Source organism: Colobus angolensis, unplaced genomic scaffold, assembly GCF_000951035.1.
Source record: "Colobus angolensis palliatus isolate OR3802 unplaced genomic scaffold, Cang.pa_1.0 Scaffold394, whole genome shotgun sequence".
NCBI lineage: Eukaryota > Metazoa > Chordata > Mammalia > Primates > Cercopithecidae > Colobus > Colobus angolensis.
In genome coordinates this window covers 3,073,986-3,098,490 of record NW_012117310.1, presented here as the reverse complement: position 1 = coordinate 3,098,490, position 24,505 = coordinate 3,073,986, and the positions used below count along the sequence as shown (strand labels likewise).

Sequence of the window (24,505 nt, the reverse complement as noted above, 5' to 3'; positions counted from 1 at the left end):
CAGACACCATGTTTTAAAGATTTCACAGCAATGTTGCACATTAAACTACTTGAAGATTAGGAATCATTGTTCTATAGAAAGCAACTGATAAGAAAACCTACAGGTTTCTTTATTGAAATACACTTTTGAAAACAATCTCTCCTGGCAAAGTTATTTTACATAATATAAATGTAGCAGTAAGTAAGCTGTTTATCAGTTTGCCATACTCAGTACAGGGTGATCTATGAAGTACTCTGCAATCTGTTTTTTCCACTTGAGCAGCAGAATTCCTAACAGCAGGGAGACCCGAGCAGCTGAGCCTCAGGCAAGAACACAGTGTCAGATCAGGGCTATGATAGCGCCGCTTTGGTCTCACCGACCTTTCCCTTAGTGAGCTCTATTTCCATGAACAGAAACTAGATGCCTGAGAGCTGAGGCATGGAAAGTTATTTCTGCTCCGGCAGCAGTGACCCTTCACCTACTAAACTTCCCCTTGTTGACTGCAGCCAGGCAGTCCCGCCCAGGCTGTGGGTGTGGGACTGACCTTTCACCCACTTAGACTGCTCCAGAGAGCCCCAGCATCTGCTTAGCTTCCCCAGGCCAACTGCTTCTTCCTTCCAACACAATGTTGGTAAAAATTGTGCATAGCAGAAAGTAACTTTGTTTTTTCCCTAGGGCTCTAATTTATAGGTTTCATTTTTTATTGTAAAATAAAAATAAACAATCCCTCTTTGCTCCAATACACAGTGCATTTTGAGAAGCCTATTTGAAAGAAGAGGTGAGAGAACCCTAGTGTGCAAGGGGTGGAATAAAGAACAAAAAAGAGGACCCTTAACCCTTCCTGTTTGTACTTCCTCTTGAGATTCTGCACTGACTGTTGAAACACGGTCAGGCAGACCTGCTTTCCTCAATCAAGAACACAACCATGTTGCCCAAACTCAGCATTTGTCAGGCCCTCGAGTTATTTTCAAAATGGGAAACTAAAGGGGAAAGAAGTGTGTGTCTGTGTGATTATTATTAAATTTGCAGACAGTCTAGTTTTCTCTCTGGCAAAGTCTAACTGATGCTCAAGAGGACATCAGGTAAAATCAATTTTGTTCAAGAAACAAACGGTTGAGTTTCCAGCATCTGTTTAGTTTGTTTAGCACTCAACTGTTTCACACAGTTGCCTGGTTTTGACCAACAAGGCAAATAGGTATTCTTCTAAAGTTTCAGAAAGGCAATTAAAAAAACAATCTTATGCTTTCAATCGCCAGAAGAGTGTGACAAGGATTTCTGTTTAAACTGAGATTTAGAGAACCCATGTTTCGTACCAGCTATATGACTCTGGTGACTTAACTCTTCTGCCTGTTTTTCCTCTGCAAGTGAAAATGTTGGATTAAATGAATGGTTTTCATATTTTCCATTGACAATCTCACTAAAGGATAGTTCTTCCAGATGGAAAGGGGAGGGTGAGGGTAGAGTGCTGCTGCAGGGCAGAATACCCCACCGGGGCCCCCAGCCCAGTAATAACAGGGGTTGCATCTCCACTGATCTCTGGAGTCCTGTGTTGGGACGAATCCCAAGGCCACATCAGATCACACAGGAGAAGATGTTATGATCCATTATTACTGGTGGCAGCCAAGTTGGAGAGGGAAGGACTAACCACTTGCATAACATGTAATTGCTTAAACTAGTATTTTCAAACAAATGCAGAAAAATTAGTATGACATCTGGGTATCTGTCCTTTTACTGCCAAAAATGTAGATGTACAATGCATTGCTCATAACAATAGGCCAGTGGACATAAATTGCAAGTAGTAAGGAATATTAATATACCTGACTGAATTTTCCCATTTTTACCTAGACAGTGAATGCAATGGTGATACAGCTTTGACGCTGCGGCACTGGGCTAACAACCAAAATCAGAAAAGAAAGTGACCTCTAAAATTTGTCTTTCAGATGACCTGGTGCTTGACTGTGCTCCTTTTATTATCTGAAACCCCAGAAAAAGTGGTCTACGGCAGCCAGCCAGTGCTACACAAACCAAGGCTGGAACTTAGCAAAACCTGGAGTTTTCCAACTAAAAGAATTCTATTTGAACTCTGTGTGTGTAGTAGAGGATACAGGAAAAAGAAAGGTCCTATTCAGTGATAATCTCAGGAAATTCATGCAATGATCAGCAATCAGAGGAAAGGAACAGGTCACAAAACTGTAAGCAAAGTTTCATGGTTCAATATTAGTCCACAGAAGAGAATGAGCAGGAATAGTAAGGGAGAAAGCTGACTGCAGGCTCTTCAGGTTTTAAGTCTCCAAGCCTCTTGGTATGCCCGAGCTTGTTAGAAATAGAAGGCAGGAAGTTCTCGTGCCATGATTTTCAGCTCCATCAGGTCATTTAACGTCTTCTCTACCATCAGAGGGAACAGGCAACCTGCAGAATGGAAGAAAATTTTGCAATCTACCCATCTGACAAAGGGCTAATATCCAGAATCTGCAAAGAACTTAAACAAATTTACAAGAAAAAAATCAAAAGACTCCATCAAAAAGTGGGCGAAGGATACGAACAGACACTTCTCAAAAGAAGATATTTATGCAGCCAACAGACACATGAAAAAATGCTCATCATCACTGGTCATCAGAGAAATGCAAATCAAAACCACAATGAGATACCATTTCACATCAGTTAGAATGGCGATCATTAAAAAGGAAACGACAGGTGCTGGAGAGGATGTGGAGAAACAGGAACACTTTTACACTGTTGGTGGGAGTGTAAACTAGTTCAACCATTGTGGAAGACAGTGTGGCGATTCTTCAAGGATCTAGAACTAGAAATACCACTTGACCCAGCGATTCCATTACTGGGTGTATACCCAAAGGATTATAAATCATGCTACTATAAGGACACATGCACACGTGTGTTTATGGTGGCACTATTCACAATAGCAAAGACTTGGAAGCAACCCAAATATCCATCAATGGTAGACTGGATTAAGACAACGTGGCACATATACACCATGGAATACTATGCAGCCATGAAAAATGATGAGTTCATGCCCTTTGTAGGGACATGGATGAAACTGGAAACCATCACTCTGAGCAAACGATCGCAAGGACAGAAAACCAAACACCGCATGTTCGCACTCATAGGTGGGAATTGAACAATGAGAACACTTGGACACAGGGTGGGGAACATCACACACCAGGGTCTGTCATGGGTTGTGGGGAGGGAGGAGGGATGGCATTAGGAGAAATACTTAATGCTAATGACGAGTTAATGGGTGCAGCAAACCAACATGGCACATGTATACACATGTAACAAACCTGCACGTGTGCACATGTACCCTAGAACTTAAAGTATAATAAAAAATAAAAATAAAAAAAGAAATAGAAGGCAGGAGGGCTGCTAGCCCATTTCCTGGTCCCAATTTTGCCTTCCAAGTCAGTGAAAAGCCTATTTTGGATAGATAGTTGCCAACTTCCTCTGCCTATTCTCTTGCTACATCTATTTTCATTTCAACTTTTGGAATAACATTTATTTTCTTTACAATTAAGAAGTAACACATATTTCATGGCTTAACATTTGAAAATTCATTTAAAATGCAAATATAAATACTGGTAATTCCATTGCCCAAAAATAACCAGTATGGATAATCTGATATATTTTTCTTCTGCATAGATTTGTGTATATGTTTGTGCATATAATATTTAAAATATTAACCAAGTGTGTTTTCCACTAATATTTCTTATAATCTCAACATCCTCTCCCCAATTTGGGCAGCTGGACCATGACTCACAGAAGGAGCCAAAAATACTTACACAAGTTTTGAGAAATCTGCTTTACTGAGGAATTGAGATACAGGTTTTCCTTTTTCTCAGATCCACAAAACCTATATGTGGTTTCTGTGATGCACCCCTAACCCCCTTTTCCGGCTCATCTGGGCTATTGTCAAGTCTCCTCTAGTTTTTATTCTCTTCTGCGCCCCTATAATCAGAGAGTCTCTTCTAGTTCAAGAGGCAATAGTGGGAAACCTGATATGATTTATTGCGGTTTCACTATGCTACAAATCCCCTCAAGAACTACACTTTTGAGACTCATTCCCTATGCCAAGACCTTAGAAAATAGCAGGAATAAAAATGGCTTCATGAGGGAGTTAGGCAGACAGACCTGTGACAGCCTTGTAGAGTTTCTGTAGCCCAATGTGTTAAGGTCACAACAGAGGGGGCACTAAGGTAGATGGAGTATGAGACTATGGTTCAGTATATTTCAGGAACAACAGAATGGAATGCTGTCCTGGGATCCAAGAACAACCAGAGCGACAAAGAAAGCCAGGCACAAATGGGTCTTTTGGATGGGAATGAGACATGATGGAGTGGCAATCTGCATGAACCAATAATCTAGGACTAGATTTCATAGGAATCATCTCAGTGGAAGCTAACATGGCTACTTGTCTACTTTCCCTAGTAATTTGGGCCTATACACACTCCTGGGAAAATAGATGCTGCTCCAGGGGAAAATAACAATAAAATCCCACATTAACCAAAAGACCTTTAATAGGCATTATACTGACTTACAGGATATCAAAAGTAAAGAAAATATCCACACGTGTACACTTGACATTTATGAATTGAAATTTGTAACCACTCTCTATATTTAGAATTTTTTTTTTTTTTTTTTTTTTTTTAGACAAAGTCTCGCTCTGTCACCCAGGCTAGAGTGCAATGGCACGATCTTGGCTCACTGCAACCTCCGCCCCCTGGGTTTAAGCAGTTCTCTGCCTCAGCCTCCCAAGTAGCTGGGATTATAAGCGCATGCCACCATGCCCAGGTAATTTGTGTATTTTTAGTAGAGATGGAGTTTCACTATCTTGGCCATGCTGGTCTTGAACTCCTGACCTCGTGATCCACCTTTTTCAGCCTCCCAAAGTGCTGGGATTACAAGCATGAGCCACCGCATCAGGCCATATATTTAGAATGGTTTTAACTAAGGCTTAGTGGGTTTAACTAGAGTAGTTTTAATTAGATTTGCCAAGTGAGTGTAACAGAGAGAGAGAGAGAGTTAAGGGTTTTCTCAAGAGCCTAATTATAATGTTGGTTCATGGAGTCCATGCTGGATAAGAGGGGAAGAAAAGACATAAGAATAATGAAGCAAAGTAAAATGGTAGCCTCAATGAGATCCAGAAAGGCTAAGGGGTATAGGAAGAAGTATTGGGTGTGGAAAGCTTTCAGACTATGATATCTGTGATAGAAAAGGGGGCATGGAGAGCAGAATTGAGCAGGGACAGGGATGCCAATATGACAAAGTCTCAGCTCGGGTCTCCAGACAAAGAATTCCCATCAGAGGGATCCTACATTGAGGAAAAATGGCCAGGTCCTTCTAGATGCTCCTCCATCACTGTGGGGCTGCCTGAGAAGGGCGTGGTCTCAGCTCAAATGCTGTCTGGATCCCAAAGATTCTGCAGCTGAAGGCTGTCAGCTAATTTCATTCCTTGCAACTAACGGCAAGCACTTCCTTAAAAGAAATCTCAGGGTAGACCTCAAAGCTCCTGCAAAAATCTATGTCGTTCATTATATCAGCTGCACTGTGTTTTAGTGCATAGGTGTATCATTTATTTACACTATGGGTTATTGTCGAAACAAGTTCTTTTTCAATTTTTGTTTTTACAGGTAATGCTACAATGAGCAATCTTGTACATATATCTTTATTCTCTCTGTCAGTAAAACCGTAGGATAAGTTGCCAGAAGTGAAATGGCTGAGACATGGGGTAGCTATCTTTAAAATTTCTGTAGATTCTGCCAGTTGCCTTCCAACAAAAATGTGCCAGTTTCATCCCCACAAATAATATAGGAGAGTGTTCATTTCCCTAGGCCTTGCCAACAAGGAGATCTTACCAACCTTTTCTTTATTTGCCAGTCTAATATTAGAACAATGATGTCTTATTATCTTTTTACTTTTTATTTTCCTATTCACTCATTAGTTTGAGCATGCTTTTATATGCTTAGTACACATTTGTTTTCCTTCTTCAGTCATTTTTTCATTTCCTTTATTCACCTTTCCTTACTAACATCAAAGGCAAACATCAAACACAATTGAGAAATTTCTTGCAGGGGTAAAAAGAATGCTTAACCTATATTTGAAATTGATGCAAAATTCTTCTTATCTTTCCATGAAAAGTCAAGATGTGCTAGCTTCAGGATTTGCTTCCTTTTCTTTCCAGATAACACTGGAGCCACAAGTGCAAAAAGAAGAATGAACCCATTGCTATGATGTAGGGAAAAGATTTTGGCCTTGATAAGTAAAATAAGGCCAAGAATGAAACAAAGAGCTGCTCCAGCAGCAACTATTGTGCACAGAAAAAAGTAAGATATAGCTGTAGGCTGATAGGAGAAGGGAGTTTTGTGTAAAGAAACTGGGGACAGAATCTCACCCATCTATCTTCACTTCTCAGCAAAGGCTTAATAGCCTTTGGGTTCTCATCTTCCCTTCACGGTAATTTAGTCATGACTATCCTATGGTTTTTCATTAACTCAAAGTGTTCCCAAACAAACCCATCACTTGCACTACTGGTCCGTCCTCAGTCAACTTATCCTTTTCTCCCGACACTTTTGACTTCCCTGCTTCTATCAATAAAATCACCTCCTCCCAGCGGTACAGGTTTAGAATATTAGAGAACTTTAAAAAAATTCTTCATTATCAGATTTGACAAAGCCTAGAGATACTACCAACAAATTGCTCTTTTCAGTCCCTCTCCTCGCTGCTCCAACACCTTTCTTCTTTGTCTTCTATGAATATCTGCTCCACCATTATAAGTCAGATGACCTATCACTTCCTCCAAGGAAGCCTCCCCTGGCTGCTGCTTGTCCTCCCAGTACACATACCGTATATGCAACATGCTATTTTTTAGATTATTTTCATGTCTTTCTCCCATTTTTGAAGACAAACTATGCCTTCTTCATCTTTATGTCCTCAGTATCAATCACAGTGTCTAGTACATAGTGGGTGTTCAATAAAGTTTAGTAGAATTATTTAACCGTTAACAAATTTGAACAGAAAACACATTGCTCCCTGATTTAAAGGCTTTAACAGTTCCCTGCTGCCTACTCTAGTAATCTCATAGTCCTCATACTAGCATTTCAGGCTTTCATGAGATAACTGAATCTTCCTTTCCCTCTGCCCTTAGGGTACTCTAGACAGCAGCCAGATGAAACTAGTCATTATTTCTCCAATGTATCTCTAGCTCCTACATCTGTGCTTTTACTCAGTCTTGGACATTTTTCCCCACTGTCTACCAATCACTTGCCAAAATCTTGCTCATCTTTCTACAGCCATCCGGAATGCCAATTCTAGTAGTATTTCCTGATCCCCAACATAGCTCTTCCTCCAGACACCCCAGATCACGCTTAACATATCCACTGTCTGGCACCATCACTATTACCACCAATACCACCACAATCAACATCGCCCATGGCATGAACCTTTCTTATGGGCTCTTTTAAAAATGCATTTAATTATAGCATTTTACCCTGAGGATTAAATGAAAATCTAATAAATTAAAAAATAATTATTGTTTTCTATCATCTGCTAATAATCTGAGGTGCATGAGAGCAGACATTTTTGCACCCATCAGGGCACCTACTCCAGCTCCTGGCACCTAATATCCTCTAGGTTAACAGTAACTATAAGAAACATCAGAGACCAAATTTTGAGTTAGGTCCTGCTTTTCCCAATAGCTTCACCAATATGCTTTCACCAGTGTTCCCTCTCATCCCCAGTAGAAACTCATTCCCTTTCTTTTAATTGTCATGTACTCAAGGAGACCTTCCCTGACCACCAAATCTAAGGTAGTTCCAGCCTATTACACTCTTCACAATCATTTTCTTCTTAGCCCTTGTCCTATCTTAACGTATAGGCTTATTGTCCGTATGCTTTTTTAATGCCAATTTCCCCCACAAGTCTATCATCTCCATGAGGGAATAGATCATGACCACATGGTTCCCTACTGAAACAGCCATCTCTTAAATAATGATTTGTCTATTACATATTCCGTAAATATATTCTCCAAGTCTGCTGTTCATATTTTAACTTTAATATTCTATGGTCAAGTCTGTTAATCTTTCCATCATGTCTTTGGAGTTCCTGTTATGTGTATTTTAAATTGCTTTCTTGGAATATGATTCTAGAGGTGGAAAAATTGAATAGACATCTCTTTAAGTGACCTGACCGATTTTGTCAAACTGGCCATCCCCCACCCTCTGGAAAAAGTGTGATTTGCATTCTGAAAGTTCTACCAGTGGCCTTATGTTATGAGATTTTTCCAGGCAAACTGAACAGAATTCATTTAATGCTAGGTAAGGTGCCCATGGAAATTTTAGGAATCAGGTATTGCAAGCAGGGATGTTATGTTCAGCATTGTATGCAAGGGAACAGCTTTGATTACTTCTTCTACTCCTTAGCATTAATCATTTAATAGTCTTCTCAGGGTTTACTTTACTTTTACTCAAATGAATGCGTGGATCTGTCATACCCATTGCCTGCAAATAATATTTTTGTTTCACCTCTGTCCCAGCCGGATAACCTCCAAGATTTGTGTTCAATCTGAAAAGAGAAATGCCACTCTTTTCCCAGGTCACTCTCTAATCATGGTGATACATAGCATCTTAGCCAACTGGGTAAACAACTTGACCTGACCTTTCTAGGCCGGCTATCGTGAATGCTGCCAATTATAATAACAGTTCCCATCATACAGAAATGACACAGAAGAATGCAATGCACTCTGACAGTAACTTGGTAAATATTATTAGAAGGGATGACATAGAGACAAAATTTTGGTGACCTCACATTTAGCCCTAAGTCATCTCTGTGAACATCATATGATTTCACCTGATCTTTAATCAGCCCACAGCACATAGAGTAGTAGTGCTGGGTAAAAGGTACTTAGGGACATGGGACTTTCCTAAATTAGACTGTCTGTAATGCATAATTCCGTTGCCTTTCCTCTGAAAATCAAAGTATAATTCTTTGTAATATATATTTTTGCGTATTCCAGGTTCCACACACAGTGAGAAAAGCAAATGCATGCTTTACTTTTACTTATGTTGTTAGAACTCAATCTAAGAAAAAGAAGGGATTTTTACCTTAAATTTACTTGCTTCATCAAAGACAGTCTTATTTAGTTTTTTGGCTACTTGAACACATTTCTTTGCTGCATCAAGCTATGCAAATATTTAATAAAGGATTCCAAATACAAAAATATAAATAATAGTGGCATCGAAACCTATCTACAAGTGGAGATGAAATTTGGAACTTGTCCATATTCCCACAACTGTTTCAGCTTCAGATAAGTGCTTGAGCTGTTGTGTTTTTGGTTGTTTTTCTGTCTCACTCAAGTGCAACTGCTAGAGTCTATACTTGGATTATCCCTCAACATTCTCTTAGAACCCAGGCCCCATCCTCTTCATTGGAAGATCATGAACATTGCATGTCTTCACATAACTGTTTCTCAAAGGTCTGAACAAAATATTTGGTCATAACAGGAAGTCCCAAATTCTAGACCATCTATAGGTAATGTATAGAAAATGGGGGAAGTAATAGGAGAGCTAGTTCGATGCCTCCACACAAGCCACATAACTGACAAAGGGTTTGCCAGGACTGTTTCAGATCCCTTGTAATGGTGGTTGATTTTAGAGAAGCAAAATTGATGCCTATTAGACATCCAAATGGAGAAACTAAATAGGCAATTGAATAGAAGAATCTGGATCTTGGAAGAAAGTTCGTGCTAGAGATAGAATTGGAAATCTGTCCTGTGATTTAATGCAGTCTCCTAGACGAAGAGGGCAAAGGATGACAGCAGAGCCTAGGATCACTCATGACTTTCACAGTTGCCCATTCTGCTTGTAAATGCAGGGGCAGGCTGGGCGCGATGGCTCACTCCTGCAATCCCAGTACTTTGGGAGACCAAGGTGGGTGGATCACTTGAGGTCAGGAGTTGGAGACCAGCCTGGCCAACATGGCGAAAACCCATCTCCACCAAAAATACAAAAATTAGCTGGGTGTGGTGACGTGTGCCTGTAATCCCAGTTACTCAGGAGACTGAGGCAGCAGAATTGCTTGAACCCGGGAGGCCGAGGTTGCAGTGAGCCGAGATGGCGCCACTGCACTCCAACCTGGGAGACAAAGTGTGAGTCTATCTCAATAAATTAATTACTTAAAATAAAATAAAATAAACGCAGAGGGATGAGGTCAAAAGAGGTCTTTTATAACAAATTATCATTTTTAACACCCCACTATTTCCCATTCTATTACATTTGTAACCAAATCTCTTACTCCCAACTTTCCCAAACACGGTGGTTTCATTCCCTAGGCCTTTTAAGAGTGTCAGGAGAGGAAATGGAGGTTAGTATGAGACTTTTATGACAGGATAATGTGTCTCAACCACTGTCATTAATTTAATAAATACTGAGTAGTGAGAAAGTAGAAATCACAAAGATGCATCAGACATGGTCCCTACCCTGATCTCTTTCAGGAAAGGGGGTAGTCAGAGAGGGATAATATAAAAACATAAATAGCTATAGAATAACATCATGAAAGACCAAGGCCTTATTTGGAAGAAGTGGGGACAAGTAATCAAGGAAGACTTCTTGCAGCAGACAGCTTGTGCCAGACATTTGAGGGTAAAATGGAATGTCTCAGATACAGATTTGGAGTAAGGACATTTCGTACAGGTCAGAGTGAACAAATTCTCTGATCACAGCAAAAGGTAAGGCAAACTGACAAATTGATCCCTTTTTAATTTTGTTTTTAATTAATAGAACTAAGCCTAACGGAAAGAATGTGTGGCCGGAGAAGAACGAATTGATGTGGCCTTTTATTACCACAGGAAAAAGTAAATGTATTTGGGCAGCCCCTCAAGTCTCAGCAAAAGGAACGTACAGTTCCTGCCATGTGCCGGTCTCTTCTGAAGAAAAAGGGGCGGTGGCGGTGGGGGCGCACGTCTTTAGGTTGTTTACTCCCTTCTCTCTGTCTAGTGGCAGAGAAGCCCATACTTTTGAACGCAGCTTGTTGGCTACTGTAAAAGCTCTGCTCTGAGAAAGGACCAATGAGCGCTCAGAGCCCAAACTCTTCGAAACAGTTTGTTGCCAGGAGTACTTGACATTGAAACTGCCTCTGAGTTGTAAACAAGGACGAGCCTGGGCGGGACCCCAGCCCACGCGACTTGGAGCCCTGTCCCAAGAGGCTAATCTTAAGCCCACGTTGCCCCAGATACCTGCTTCTGCTTCCTCTTCCCCGTTCTTCCCACCCTGTTCCCCTCACAGCCGCGGGCACCGGTGCCAGGGCACTCCGTGGTCACCGTGTCAGGCCATTTCTGCGGGGACCGCGGCCAGGAAGGCGGGGCCCATAGCTCTTTCTCTGATCTGATTGGCGCAGCCTGGAGTTCAGGACGCGTCTCCAAGTTCCAGTGACTCCTCCTGTTTGGGACTCGGGGGGAGAGTGCGGGGAGACAAATAAAACCTCGGGCGGCGGCGGCTGGTGGGAAGACGCGAACTTGAGTTTCAACCCACTGCATCCCCGACTCGCTGCCCAGCCTCTTCACTCCGCGGCACCCTCAAACCCTAGCCCAGGCCGGGGCGCACGAGACAGCCAGCGCACCTGCAGTCCTCGCCCGGACGCGCCGTGCCCCCTTGGAACCAGGCTCTGCTCCGAGCAGCCTTCGCCCCTCAAGCGAGCCACAGTCCCTGCAAGGCCGGGTGGGCGTCAAGATGAAGGCGGCCCGTTTCGTACTGCGCAGCGCTGGCTCGCTCAGCGGCGCCGGCCTGGTGCCCCGAGAGGTCGAGCATTTCTCGCGCTACAGCCCCTCCCCGCTGTCCATGAAGCAGCTACTGGACTTTGGTGAGAGGGGACACAAGGCCCAAGCTGGGTCCTGGGGATGGGGAACTGCCTTAACTTTCAGCCTCGGGAGAGGGAGGCTAGGCTCAAGCTAAAATAACTAGGGTTCACATTGCTGCTGAGCCCTGGAGCCTCGACGACAGCACACCTTTCCTTTTCCTAGATTTGGTTACTTTCTGACAGGGATGCCGCCAGGTCAAGGCCGCCTGCAAGCCTGCCGACACTGGATAAGTTTTGACTTCATCTGCACACTCTTCTTTCTGACCCGTTCTTCCAGTCAAATTACTTTTTGCTTTCGGTCACCGTTTAACAATGGACTGGAAAGTTTTTCCCCTCCTTCACAGCGTAGTACTGTTTGGAGAAGATTCTGAATGGTGTTAAATAGCCTCAAATTAATAGATTTTATTCCTTGGCCACCGTCATCCTTCCACAGGGTACATCTCTCTGCATCCCTACAGATTTGTCTGTTTATCATTATAGCTTTCCATATATTTGCATTATTGCTGAAAATATTTACACATTTGTTGCAGTAATCTTACAAGGTAAGTTTCAAGGGTTTAAATGTGGTATCACTGTTCTGGAAATATCACAGCTCCCACTCCAGCCTCTTATCCCCCATCTTTCATGTCCATACTCATTAAAGGATGTTGTGTTGTTGACATTGTGGTGTGACCGAATCCTGCAGTCTTTCAAAAATGCTAAGAACTGTGGGATGTTCTTACTTCTTGGAAGTGAATCCTCTTCAAAAAGAGAAGACAATAATTATCCTGTATTTGTCACTTTTTAAAAGAAAGAAGGAAAGACGAAAGGAAAGGAAGAAAAATAGGAAGAAAAGAGATAGTCAATTAAGAAGACAATCGCTCCAAATTATCGATTAACAGTAACCCAACTGAGAGTGAAATATAATTTTATAATATATGTGTGTTCAATATTTGATAGTTAATGCTATTTAGATATATCATTTAGACACGCCTTTTTCCCAAAAACTAAATTATTTTCGTTTATTATAGGTTCAGAAAACGCATGTGAAAGAACTTCTTTTGCATTTTTGCGACAAGAATTGCCTGTGAGGCTCGCCAACATTCTGAAGGAAATTGATATCCTCCCGACCCAATTAATAAATACCTCTTCAGTGCAATTGGTTAGAAGCTGGTAAGTGGTGAACCATATTGAAGTCTCTAGTTTTGAAACAGTTACCCGGGTATGAATTCTTATACTATGTTAACATCATAATTGGAAAACAGGTGATCTGAACGGTAATTACTTTTGAAAGATGTAGGGATTTTTAAATTAATTTAGGATAAGTTATCATTAGGGAAGCTATAAAACTATAAACAGACATTTTTACCCTGAAAAAGTCGACTACTTTATAATAAAATTTTGAGTTCTAGGATAAATTGGAAAAATAATTGGCATGCAATTTTAATTTTCAATTATACAAGAGTACTTTCAATAATAAAAGAGTTTGATATTGCAAAAGAAATCCTATGCCTAGAAACCAATTCAAATGACTACTATTGAGGGGAGGCCTAATCTTTGTCACTTACAAAGTGATTGGCAGAGTGGGCTCTGGGTTCAAATCCTGCCTCTGTCACTTCTAGCTGTGGACTCCTTGGCAAGTGTCTTAAACTCTTTATGCCATTGAGTTATTATTCCCATCTTTCATTAAGGAGAGTAAAGTATATGCCTCAGAGGGATGTTTGAGTGTAATGAAATGAGATAATCCATAAAAAAAGAAAAAACACCACTTAGGACAGCAGCTGGCACACAGACAACAGTCAGTAAGTGTCAGTTGTTATAATCTCATTTTATAAATGAAGATACTGATGCTTAGAGATGGTAGGTAACCCAAAACAGCAAATTTTTGGATCACAGAAGCAGGATATGCACAGGTGGCAGACATGCATGAGAGCCTTATCTTAACCCACTGACTGCACAGCCTTTTGTTCATTGATTCAAGAAATACATGTATTATATACCTATAAGACAATTACAATCTAAAACATATTCAATCTGTAGTATTTACTTTTGCAGTCAAGACTTATACTCTTCTATGAATGAATGTAGTAGAAAAAAATAAAAAGCTTTAAAAAAGTTATTTCTAAGTATTATTGCTAGAAGAAATGAAAATATTTGCCAAATAAAATAGTCAGGAAACTGAATACTTACCTGAAATAGTTAAAGAAACATTTTGCGTTAAATTTTAAGTTTGAAAGTCAAGGATTAAAAATTATAGCATTTTAAATTTTTATTATTTTCCAAATGTTCTGCAGGAAAGTTCTAATTTTGAACATAATGCTTGCTTTCTCTTTTAAAATTATTTGAAAAAGTTATTCTATTTTCAGTCATTTGTATCTGACTGTTAATTTTAAAACTTAAAGCACACCTGTTTCTTCACAGGTATATACAGAGCCTGATGGATTTGGTAGAATTCCATGAGAAAAGCCCAGATGACCAGAAAGCATTATCAGAGTAAGCTCTATGCATTAGAATAAATGTTTAAAACTTTGCTTCTTTCCAGACAAATTCCTAAGATATTTTTAGACCTAAATTAAAGGAATTCAGCTCTGAATAATAAATCACTACCCCCTTACACATGACAAGTTTTGGCTTGTTGGTTTTTTAGAAGTGAAGAAATATGGCATTGAAAATGATGCTAAGTGTGAAGAAATGATGCTAAGTGTGAAGGGGACTCATTTTTGTTCCCCCTAGGGAGGCCTATTTTTACTATAAATTTACTCCAATGATTAGATGAGCAGGAGGATTTACCTTTACATAATTTTAATACATTGCAGTGTCATTGGAGATTAAACATTTTCTTTCAGAGTAACTGATAGTTGCTAGCTACCTAAATAAGAATCTTTTCCAAATCTGACAAGAAATTTTGAAAGTTTTTTACAATGGCATTCTAGAGTCATCTCTAGAATGATGATATTAGATATTAATCATTATTTTATAAAGAGAAGACTTAATGAATACATCTGATGAATGCATTGGTTATAAGGCTAATAGTTGTACATATAAGCTAGAAACAAAATGAGTCTGTTTATGAAATTATCTCCTCTAGTGGAAGAATCTGTGGTGAGATTACTAATAAAGGACTAACGTTTTATCATTTGATTTGTTCACATGAGTGATGCAAAAAGATCTTTAGCCTTCTGTGAAGTAACCTAAGGAGTATAAGTGAATGAAATGTATTTGAACTTTTACTAACCATAAATATTATGGCTTAGCTTTGTAGATACACTCATCAAAGTTCGAAATCGACACCATAATGTAGTCCCTACAATGGCACAAGGAATCATAGAGTATAAAGATGCCTGTACAGTTGACCCAGTCACCAATCAAAATCTTCAGTATTTCTTGGATCGATTTTACATGAACCGTATTTCTACTAGGATGCTGATGAACCAGCACAGTAAGTTAGCTCATCACGATCATGGTATATAGACATGGGTGTAGAATATAAGGCATACTATAACTAGATGTTTCACTAATCAGCAGGTCACATTCTCAGTGGTAGTTCTAATCATTATCCTGAATTTTATAACAATATTTTGTTTTTATTTTTCAACAGTTCTTATATTTAGTGACTCACAGACAGGAAACCCAAGCCACATTGGAAGCATTGATCCTAACTGTGATGTGGTAGCAGTGGTCCAAGGTATGTTCTATATTTCTGCATTTCCCTTATTGAAAATGTACACTGTATGATTGACATATCTATAATTGAGGTGACTCTGCGAATGAATTTATGTTCACAGAGTGTTCCATTTTATTTTATAAATGTTATCTTCAAGGTCCTTTCCTTTTGAGAGTCAGCAGTATAAACATTCCTTTAAAATATTATTTAAAAATCCGAATATAAGTGACTAACATGCCATATTTTATATATTGTATTTAATCTCTGAAGTGCACATATTTGTATTGCTAAAACTGCAATGCAAACACTGTCTTAATTTTTCTTCAATAAAATATTAAAATATATTTTTATATACATAAACCTGTACTTCAGTGCATATTTTATATTAGGGTGATACAGACACTGAAGATTAATTGAGAACTGTACTTGGCATAAATTCATTTCATTGTTATAAAAAACAACTTCTATTCCAGATGCCTTTGAGTGTTCAAGGATGCTCTGTGATCAGTATTATTTAACATCTCCAGAATTAAAGCTCACACAAGTGAATGGTAAGTTTTAAGTAAAATATATTTTAACCTATGGAAAATTCTGTATTCTCCTAATACGATTTTTTTTTGTAAATACAAAGCAACTTCTGTGTTCCTTTTTTCTCTTGCCTAGAGTTTATACACATTTTTTTTTGAAGACAAGGTTCTCTTTAACTGTCTCAACTGGAAGGCTCCAATTCTGCCTATTCAGTTGCTAATGAGGATTCCTAAAGAAGAATGTTTTGAACAAATAATATGGGACTAAAGTAACAACTGTTTTCCAATATCTTAGATCAAAGAAAGATTACTTGCTGTAGAATGTGAGGGATAAGGAGACCAGAAGTAGGGAGGATATAGCTGTGGAAATATCCTCTTAAAGAGGTTACCCATAAGACCTGGAAACAAAAGTACTTCAAATTTTGCTGTAAGAAATAAGCCAGTGAGAGATGCATTATTCCACTTACATGAGATGTCTAAAATAGTCACACTCACAGAAGCAGAGTGAAATGGTAGTTATCAGGGGCTGTGAGAAAGGGGAAAATGGGGAGTTGCTATCCAACAGATATAAAGTTTCAGTTACACAAGATGAATAAATCCTAGAGTTCTGCTGTTCACCATAGTGCTTATAGTTAACGATATTGTATTGTACACTTAACATTTTGTTAAAAGGGTAGATCTCATGTTAAATGCCTTCACCCTAATACAAAAAATAATTGCACTATTGGTTTAGATTACTGTTCTGGAAGCAGAACATATTTCAAAAAGCTTCAACTCAGCTGGGTTCAGTGGCATACACCTGTAATCCCAGCATTTTGAGAGGCCGAGGTGCAAAGACTGCCTGAGCCCAGGAGTTCAAGACCAGCCCAGGCAATAAAGGGAGACACTGTCTCTACAAAAAATAAAAATTAGGCAGACATGGTGGCACACATGTGTAGTCCCAGCTGCTCAGGAGGCTAAGGTGGAGTGGTCACTTGAGACCAGGAAGTCAAGGCTGAAGTGAGCCATGATTGTCCCACTGCACTCCAGTCCAGGTGACAGAGTGAGACCCTGTCTCAGAAAAACAAACAAACAAAACTTCATTTCTGACAAGGTCTTCCCATACTGTCTGAATGACTGGAGTGATTACATGATGAATGAAAGGCACTATTTTCACCCCTTCCCATTCTGTTCTGGTAAATAGTTGCATCTTAAAACAGCATATTTAAATTGGACTTACTTCTCTTTTCTATTTAAAGTAAACATCTTTCTCAAGTAATATTTATACAGCAACAGTTTTTGTTTATGGTGAGAGTTAAAATCAAGTTGCTCAAAGAGTAGCCTAACAGATTAGGGACATGCAAATGTAAGTAAACACTAAACTAAAAGTAGAAGAGCAAATAAAGAATGGAACATATCTCTGAGCATAAACAGGGTTGTTGCATAATACTGGTAGATAAACTGCTCCAACTGTTGGACAAAATAAACAGGGGCTTGTACCAGACCTTGTGTTTTCTGATTCAAACTTTGCCGAGGCCTGGAATACTGAAGAATATTATGCTATAAGCACAGTTTTCCCCTTCTGTCTTAAAATACATATAATTTTGACTCTGAAATTGTCCAGTACAAAAATGGTGAAAATAGAAATAATCCACAAAATCTAATTTATAGCACTATTCTTCCACACTTACCCAACTTCATACATTTGTGGAGAAATACAAAAATTAATCATATGGCGCAAGGTGGTTCATGCCTGTCATCCCAGCAGTTTGGGAGGCTAAAGCTGGAGGATCGCTTGAGGCCAGGAGTTTCAGACTCACCTGGACAACATAGTGAGACCCCATCTCTACAAAAAAACAATTAACCAAAGAGTACTATGTAGCAACTACAATAAAATTTTGTATATAAGCCAGTAGTATTTACTGTTTAAGTGAGAAGGTTCTAGGGCAGGATTTGGGGAGGGAGAAGATAGAGAATATGCCAACCCTCTTGAAGTCTAAAATGTCAATCACATGAATGGGGTGGTTTATTTTAGTGAAGTATTTGTTTACAAAATCTTCATGAATTTTATTTTTCTAGGAAAATTTCCCGACCAACCAATCCACATCGTGTATGTTCCTTCTCACCTCCATCATATGCTCTTTGAACTATTTAAGGTACGATACTTCACAATAATTGAAATTTTACCTTTTAAAAAGGTTTAACAGTTATATTTTTATCTCCTTTATTATATGCCACAAAACAGGAGCCTCAATATCTTTTCCCAAAAATGCTTCTAGTGCTCCTAGGAGAAAGTAACTACACAGTCAATGTTTGACAAAGTACATGTAGCTCATTGTAGCATCAACGCGTATTTGAGAATGCATCATACAATTCATGACGTGTCAAGGCTTTAGAGCCAAGAGGAGGTTCCTATTATTTTTTCAGGTGTCCATCAAAGCGCCAGTCATTTATTCATTCATTAAGAAAGGTCATGGGGTGAATGTTTCAGTGAATGAGGCCTTGTTACCTCCACCCCCACAGGCTGGTCCAACTCCAAACTCAGAGGTTCAGGTCCAGAATTCCTGTAGGTGGCATGGCCCCATTCAGAGTCCAGAATGTGCTCAGAGCAAAGTCAGTACTTCCTTCAATCATCTACTTTAAAGTGCATATGAATCACCTGGGGACTTTGTTAAAGTGAAAATTTTGATTCAGGAAGTCTAGAGTTGGGCCTGAGGTTCTGAATTTTGAATAAGCTAAGGGGTGATGCTGCTGGTCCAAATGCACGCTTTTCCTAGCAGGCTGGTAGAGCTGTGCTTCTCAAACTGTAGTGTGCATTAGAATTGCCTGCAGGACTTGTTAAAACACAGATTCTTGGGCTCCACCCCAGAGATTTTGATTCTTTAGGTCTGAGAATGTGCATTTCTAACAAGCTCTCAAAGGGTACAGATGTTACTGGTCTGAGGCAGCCAGGTGCTAAGAATCAAATCCTTTCATGCGTCCTAAGATCAAATTAAATTAAGATCAAGTTGAACTTAAACCAAAAAATAGAAAAACACCTTAAGCTTTTAGATGCTTCCCAAGAGTCCCCTGAATTGGAGAGAAGGAAGGCTAAAAAAAGTGAAATCTGAAATCTGGCTCTAATTCTGACATAACTCTTTCCAGAACTTCCCGTTTCCTAACTTATTCTAATATTACTGCTGTGAGGTATTGATTGTACTACAAACATCTGATCTACTTTATTTCACTCCAGCTAATGACAAGAACTTAGTATTACATAAAAACCACAAAGCAGAAAGCGGATAGGTGGTGAGAAAGGAAAATGGGTTAAGAAAACCAAGACTCTATCTGTATGATATTCAGCCAATAGACTGAAAACTTCTTTTAGTTTGCTCTGTGTTAAAGGACAAAGGATACTTTTTCATTGATTTGATTTATTTTTAAGTTGAATGATGCAACTCATAGAGTTATTTTGCCATCACTGGTAAAAGTTAGATGATAATCAAATGCAAACTGAAATTTAATTTAGAATTATCAACTGTCCTCTTAAATAGTAACAATCTTTTCACAGCAAGTTTTATAAAAGCCAATAAATTGGTTCAGTGATTCACTGTTCATTTGTTATGTAATAGTCTTTGGTGCTTGGATGTAAAATGTAATGGAAAGACAGAAAAGGGAGAGCTAGGAAATGGACTATAAAAACCAATTTCCACATTTAAATTAAGCTTACAAATAAGAACTTGACAGCTAGCAGAATTGTTTTTCCATTAGACATTACTCCCAGGAGCTATATTATACAGTAAATGAATATTTTTCATTATACATCCTACATGACACATTCATAAATGGCTATTTACAAAGCTGTTTTACTACTAACTTAAAAAAGTAGGAACTTTGAATTACCCTCCCTGTGCTACTTTTATTTTAAACATTTAAAAAACAGATATTTATTGTCCCTCATTCCTCTGCCATTGAATTCCTTACGGTTTGGTTTCCTTTAGAATGCAATGCGGGCAACAGTTGAACACCAGGAAAATCGGCCTTCCCTTACACCAATTGAGGTGATTGTTGTCTTGGGAAAAGAAGACCTTACAATTAAGGTAACCATTCTCTGTTTTTCTTTTGGGTGTCTCTTGAGAGAATTAAATAGGGTCAATAGTAATAAAGCTCTCTGCTTTTTGCAATAGATAGCAGTCATATATGCCAGGTGCTTTTTAAATGAAGGAAAGCCATTTTTATTTAGACAAATAGACATTGTTTTTAATGTGTGGCTCTGATGACTTGTTTGTTTGTTTTAGATTTCAGACAGAGGAGGTGGTGTTCCCCTGAGAATTATTGACCGCCTCTTTAGTTATACATACTCCACTGCACCAACACCTGTGATGGATAATTCCCGGAATGCTCCTTTGGTAAGAACAATTATTTGGCTAAATTAATCTCAGCCACCTAGTTCTAAACGTAGAGCAAGGATTGCCAGGGATTATTTAGACAAGCTCATCAATTTAGTAAAATTAGACATGAAGGATATGAGAATGCATGATAAAGCAAGTTACAAGTGGTGAAACAAGGGGTGTCTGATTGGAAGTAGAAGATATTTATTTAAGTTCTAGGACATTAGTGAGGACAGTAATTTCGTATTTGTTTGTATTTCAGTGAACATGTACACTTCTTTACCTGATAACATCTCTCTTCTCTAGGCTGGTTTCGGTTATGGCTTGCCAATTTCTCGTCTCTATGCCAAGTACTTTCAAGGAGATCTGAATCTCTACTCTTTATCAGGATATGGAACAGATGCTATCATCTACTTAAAGGTATCCCTTGAATTCAATAGCAAAATCCTATTTCTAAAACCATTACTGCTTTTACAGCCCTCAGTGCTATGGTCCAGAATGAATTCCCCAAACTGAGTTAATGCAAATGACCACAGATCATTCTATTCTGTTTCTGGGTGTGTGTACATTATTTAATATGATAACTTACCAAAGAGGAAGCTGGCCCATACTACCTGCCTCAAGTGAAGCAAAATGGCTTCCCGAGAAGTGTTAATACATTACCAAAGTTTCAGAATGAGGACATGCTAATGCAAATTTTTTAAGGCAACTCCTTTTGGCATCTGTAAGAGTAGCTGTACTTTTATTTTACTTAGATTTGTGGGAAGTATATGCTAATAATGTTCCAGCCTGAAAAAATAACAGATATCAAGATACTCAGGACCTTAAGCTGACCTTGTTAGAAATCCTGGGAAAGGAAAGCTGACTGTTCGCAAACTGTCAGTCGGGTGCCAGACATTCACTGTTTGAACTTAAAAACTTGGTGCATGTTGGCCAGGCACAGTGGCTCACGCTTGTAATCCCAGCACTTTGAGAGACCGAGGTGGGTGGATCACGAGTTCGGTAGTTCTAGACCAGCCTGGCCAACACAGTGAAACCCCATCTCTACTAAAAATACAAAAATTAGCTGGGCGTGTTGGCGGGCGCCTGTAACCCCAGCTACTCAGGAAGCTGAGGCAAGAGAATCACTTGAACTCAGGAGGCAGAGGTTGCAGTGAGCCGAGATGGTGCCCCTGCACTCCAGCCTGGGGCAACAGAGCTAGACTTCGTTTAAAAAAAAAAAAAAAACACTTGGTGCATGTTTTTCTGTTTCTGGTAAAGCCTCAATTTCTTTGTTAAGAGCACCGTCTTGATTCTGTTCATCATTTGCCAACTATTTCAACTGAAAATATATTTACAGATATTAGCAACTAAAACATTAAACTTTCAGGCTCCCATTTTTTGCACTGGAATTACTTGCCATATGGCCTTTGATCACCTGAAACAGTTAATGTATTCACTTCTTAAGTGAGCAAAAGCCTTCAAACTATTGAGAAAGAGCAATAGACTGAGTGCAGACACCAGTGTGCTCTTATTACCGTATCAATTAAATGAATGTATTTGAGTGTTTGGATACTTACCTCTGAATGTATTTTGAATAATAACTTCAAGTGCAAATTATGCCATGCATAATTTCTTTGGTCTCATGTTTTTCCCCCCTTTTCTTTTAGGCTTTGTCTTCTGAGTCTATAGAAAAACTTCCAGTCTTTAACATGTCAGCCTTCAAACATTATCAGATGAGCTCTGAGGCTGATGACTGGTGTATCCCAAGCAGGGAACCAAAGAACCTGGCAAAAGAAGCGGCCATGTGAAGAGGGACACTCAGGACACTTTATGGGATCAAAGTGGGTCTGCACCAGTGCTGCTTCCTGAATGTTTGTGTGTGAACCCTTGTTTCCTCCAAAACAAACAACAGCAATGAAAACTCCTTAATCAGAACACTGATCCAATGAGGACTGGAGCTTGTTTCTGTGACCCAGGAGAACTTAGTGCAAGACTACAGGAGTTAACAGATGGTCAGCTCCTTATTTTTTTATGTAGAATAACTCATGAGTTTATATAAAATCCCAAAGAAATAAGTCTCAGTTTTCCATCTGTTTTTGATAACAAGAATGAGAAAGGGAGTGAGCGTGAAGATGGCGGTTAGCAATTTCAATAGACTAATATTTTAGGCCTCTTGTTCACATCAAAAGATATCTGTGTCAGAATACCAGCATTTTCCTGCCATGCAAAGGATTAAAATTTAGTTTACACTGTGTGGTTAGAAATGTATGTAAATGTACATTTTGAACATATTTATGTGCTCTGGAAGGAAAGGCTGGTGACTAAAATAAGGTTTACGCTGAAAGAGGAGGAATTTTATTCAAAGCGTTCAAACATTTTATTCAAATGTTTCAAATTTTAAAACATTTTATTCAAGGTTGCAGTGAAGGCATCAACTTATGTAAAATCTCAGAAGGAAGGCGCCGCTGATAAAAACACAGCTCCTTTATTCTGCTGCTTTTCCTGTTTACTTTACACACTAAGTGAACACTTATTGTCAGGTGCCTGGTCTTGAGTGAATTATTAGATGTGCACTGAACTCAGGATGTTGGGGATTGGAGAGAGAATTGCCAAAGTAACAGCAAAAATATCTCTTATTTTTCTTTGTTTATAAATAAATCAGCAGATTGGAAAAACTAGTGTTAGTGAAAGAAATCACATGTTCAGAGCCTAACTCAGTAGGAAGGGCTTTTCACTATCCTGAAATGATGGTAATCCACAGGCATCCATTTTCTAGGCTTAAAAGATATATTTTTGATATATTTAATTATATTCTGTACACTCCAGCATTAATATGTCTATTTAAAAATTTCTAATTCTCAAATGACTCAAGAACATTAGAATTTAAGTACCTTTTAGAGTGATTTTTTAAAACAAATAGCCTGGATGTAAGAGATTCTCATGTGAGCATGCTTTCATTTGTGAATCATTGTGACTGAGAGCTAATGAATGACACCTGAAATGCATATGGTATTTTTTTGGGAGAGTTAAGGTATAATTTGAAGGTTAGCAGGCAGTCGCACTGAATACTCTTAGAGAAGAAGGAAGGGAAAAATGAAAGAAGGCAGGAAGGAAAGAAAGGATATAGGAAGAGAGGGAAGCAGAAGGCAGGCACTTTTCTATTTTCCCCACAAATTATTTCAAAAAAAGTCTGTATTTTCATGCATGTGTCATTGGCAAGAGGAAAAGAGCTGGTGTTTTTGAAAGCGGTATGGATTCTTTAAATGGCTCTCACTCTTACAAGATAGTAGGCTTTTATGAGGTAAACTTATCTGTGTCAATTAACATTTAAACTGGCATATAGAAAAAAAGGAGGATTTTCTGCATTGTAAAATAATCAGTATGGTTTATATGTTGAGTTTGACATTTGTGTGTAATTTTGTGGTGGCCTAGTGTTGTGGTGCTTCTGGTAATGGTAATAGAAGCTCAACTATTTTTTTGTGGATTTCAGATTTTATCATCAGAAGTCCTAGACAGTAACATTTCTTAATGGTGAGAGTCCAGTTCGCGTTTCTGATTATACAAAACAGTTTGCAGCAGGTTATTTGTCATTTCAGTTTTTTACTGAAATTTGAGCTAAACATATTTGCATGTAAATACTTGTATTTACCAAAGATTTAATTCAGTTGATTAATTAATTAACCCAAACACCGTGAACTATCTTTAAAACACTAGAAAAAAGAAACGTTAGTATCTCAATTACATTAATGGTGCAAATGGACTTTGACAAAATAGAAATAATCTACATTGGTATTTGTGAAATCTGTGGAAGAGCTTCAGGGTTTCTAGTAGAAGGATACTGAATACTCAGGCCCACTTAAATTATTAATGTATACATTGTGTTTTATGCTATGTACAGAGAAATGTGATAATTTTTTATAATAAATATTTTTTATGATAATAGAAGACATTGTCTTTTAAAGTTCTTTTCTCACTTTACCTCAAGGTACTAAGAATTTGAGTTAAGATAACACACAGTACAATGGTGTGTTTGCCTATAAATTTGTATACAATAATCATTTTTGCAATGCATATGTTCTCTGCATATTTCTGTAAATTTAAGGTTTCATTTTATGTCTGGGTTTGCATACAAACAATGAAGTACCAAAATAATTAGATAACTTAGG

The 24,505-nt window shown here is 38.7% G+C and overlaps 1 protein-coding gene and 1 long non-coding RNA gene across 3 annotated transcripts; one reads left to right on the top strand and one right to left on the bottom strand.

The window, feature by feature from the left end:
• Positions 1 to 2,170: 2,170 nt before the first annotated feature.
• On the bottom strand, positions 2,171 to 11,334 carry LOC105521063. Its single transcript, XR_001003212.1, has 2 exons — positions 11,219 to 11,334; positions 2,171 to 2,388 (listed from the first exon to the last, which is right to left on the bottom strand). It is a non-coding gene; the product is annotated as an uncharacterized LOC105521063 (long non-coding RNA).
• On the top strand, positions 11,109 to 24,286 carry PDK4 (pyruvate dehydrogenase kinase, isozyme 4). Of its 2 annotated transcripts, XM_011955103.1 has the most exons (12): positions 11,489 to 11,573; positions 11,679 to 11,841; positions 12,849 to 12,990; positions 14,239 to 14,310; positions 15,072 to 15,256; positions 15,416 to 15,502; positions 15,955 to 16,032; positions 18,067 to 18,143; positions 19,968 to 20,066; positions 20,265 to 20,375; positions 20,664 to 20,777; positions 22,007 to 24,286. In XM_011955103.1, exons 2-12 carry the CDS (start codon positions 11,712 to 11,714, stop codon positions 22,145 to 22,147), a joined length of 1,236 nt encoding a protein of 411 aa, XP_011810493.1. In that variant the 5' UTR covers positions 11,489 to 11,573; positions 11,679 to 11,711; the 3' UTR covers positions 22,148 to 24,286. The 2 variants fall into 2 exon arrangements, with proteins under 2 accessions (XP_011810492.1, XP_011810493.1); XM_011955102.1 differs by having other exon boundaries at positions 11,109 to 11,841.
• The last annotated feature ends 219 nt before the right edge of the window (positions 24,287 to 24,505 follow it).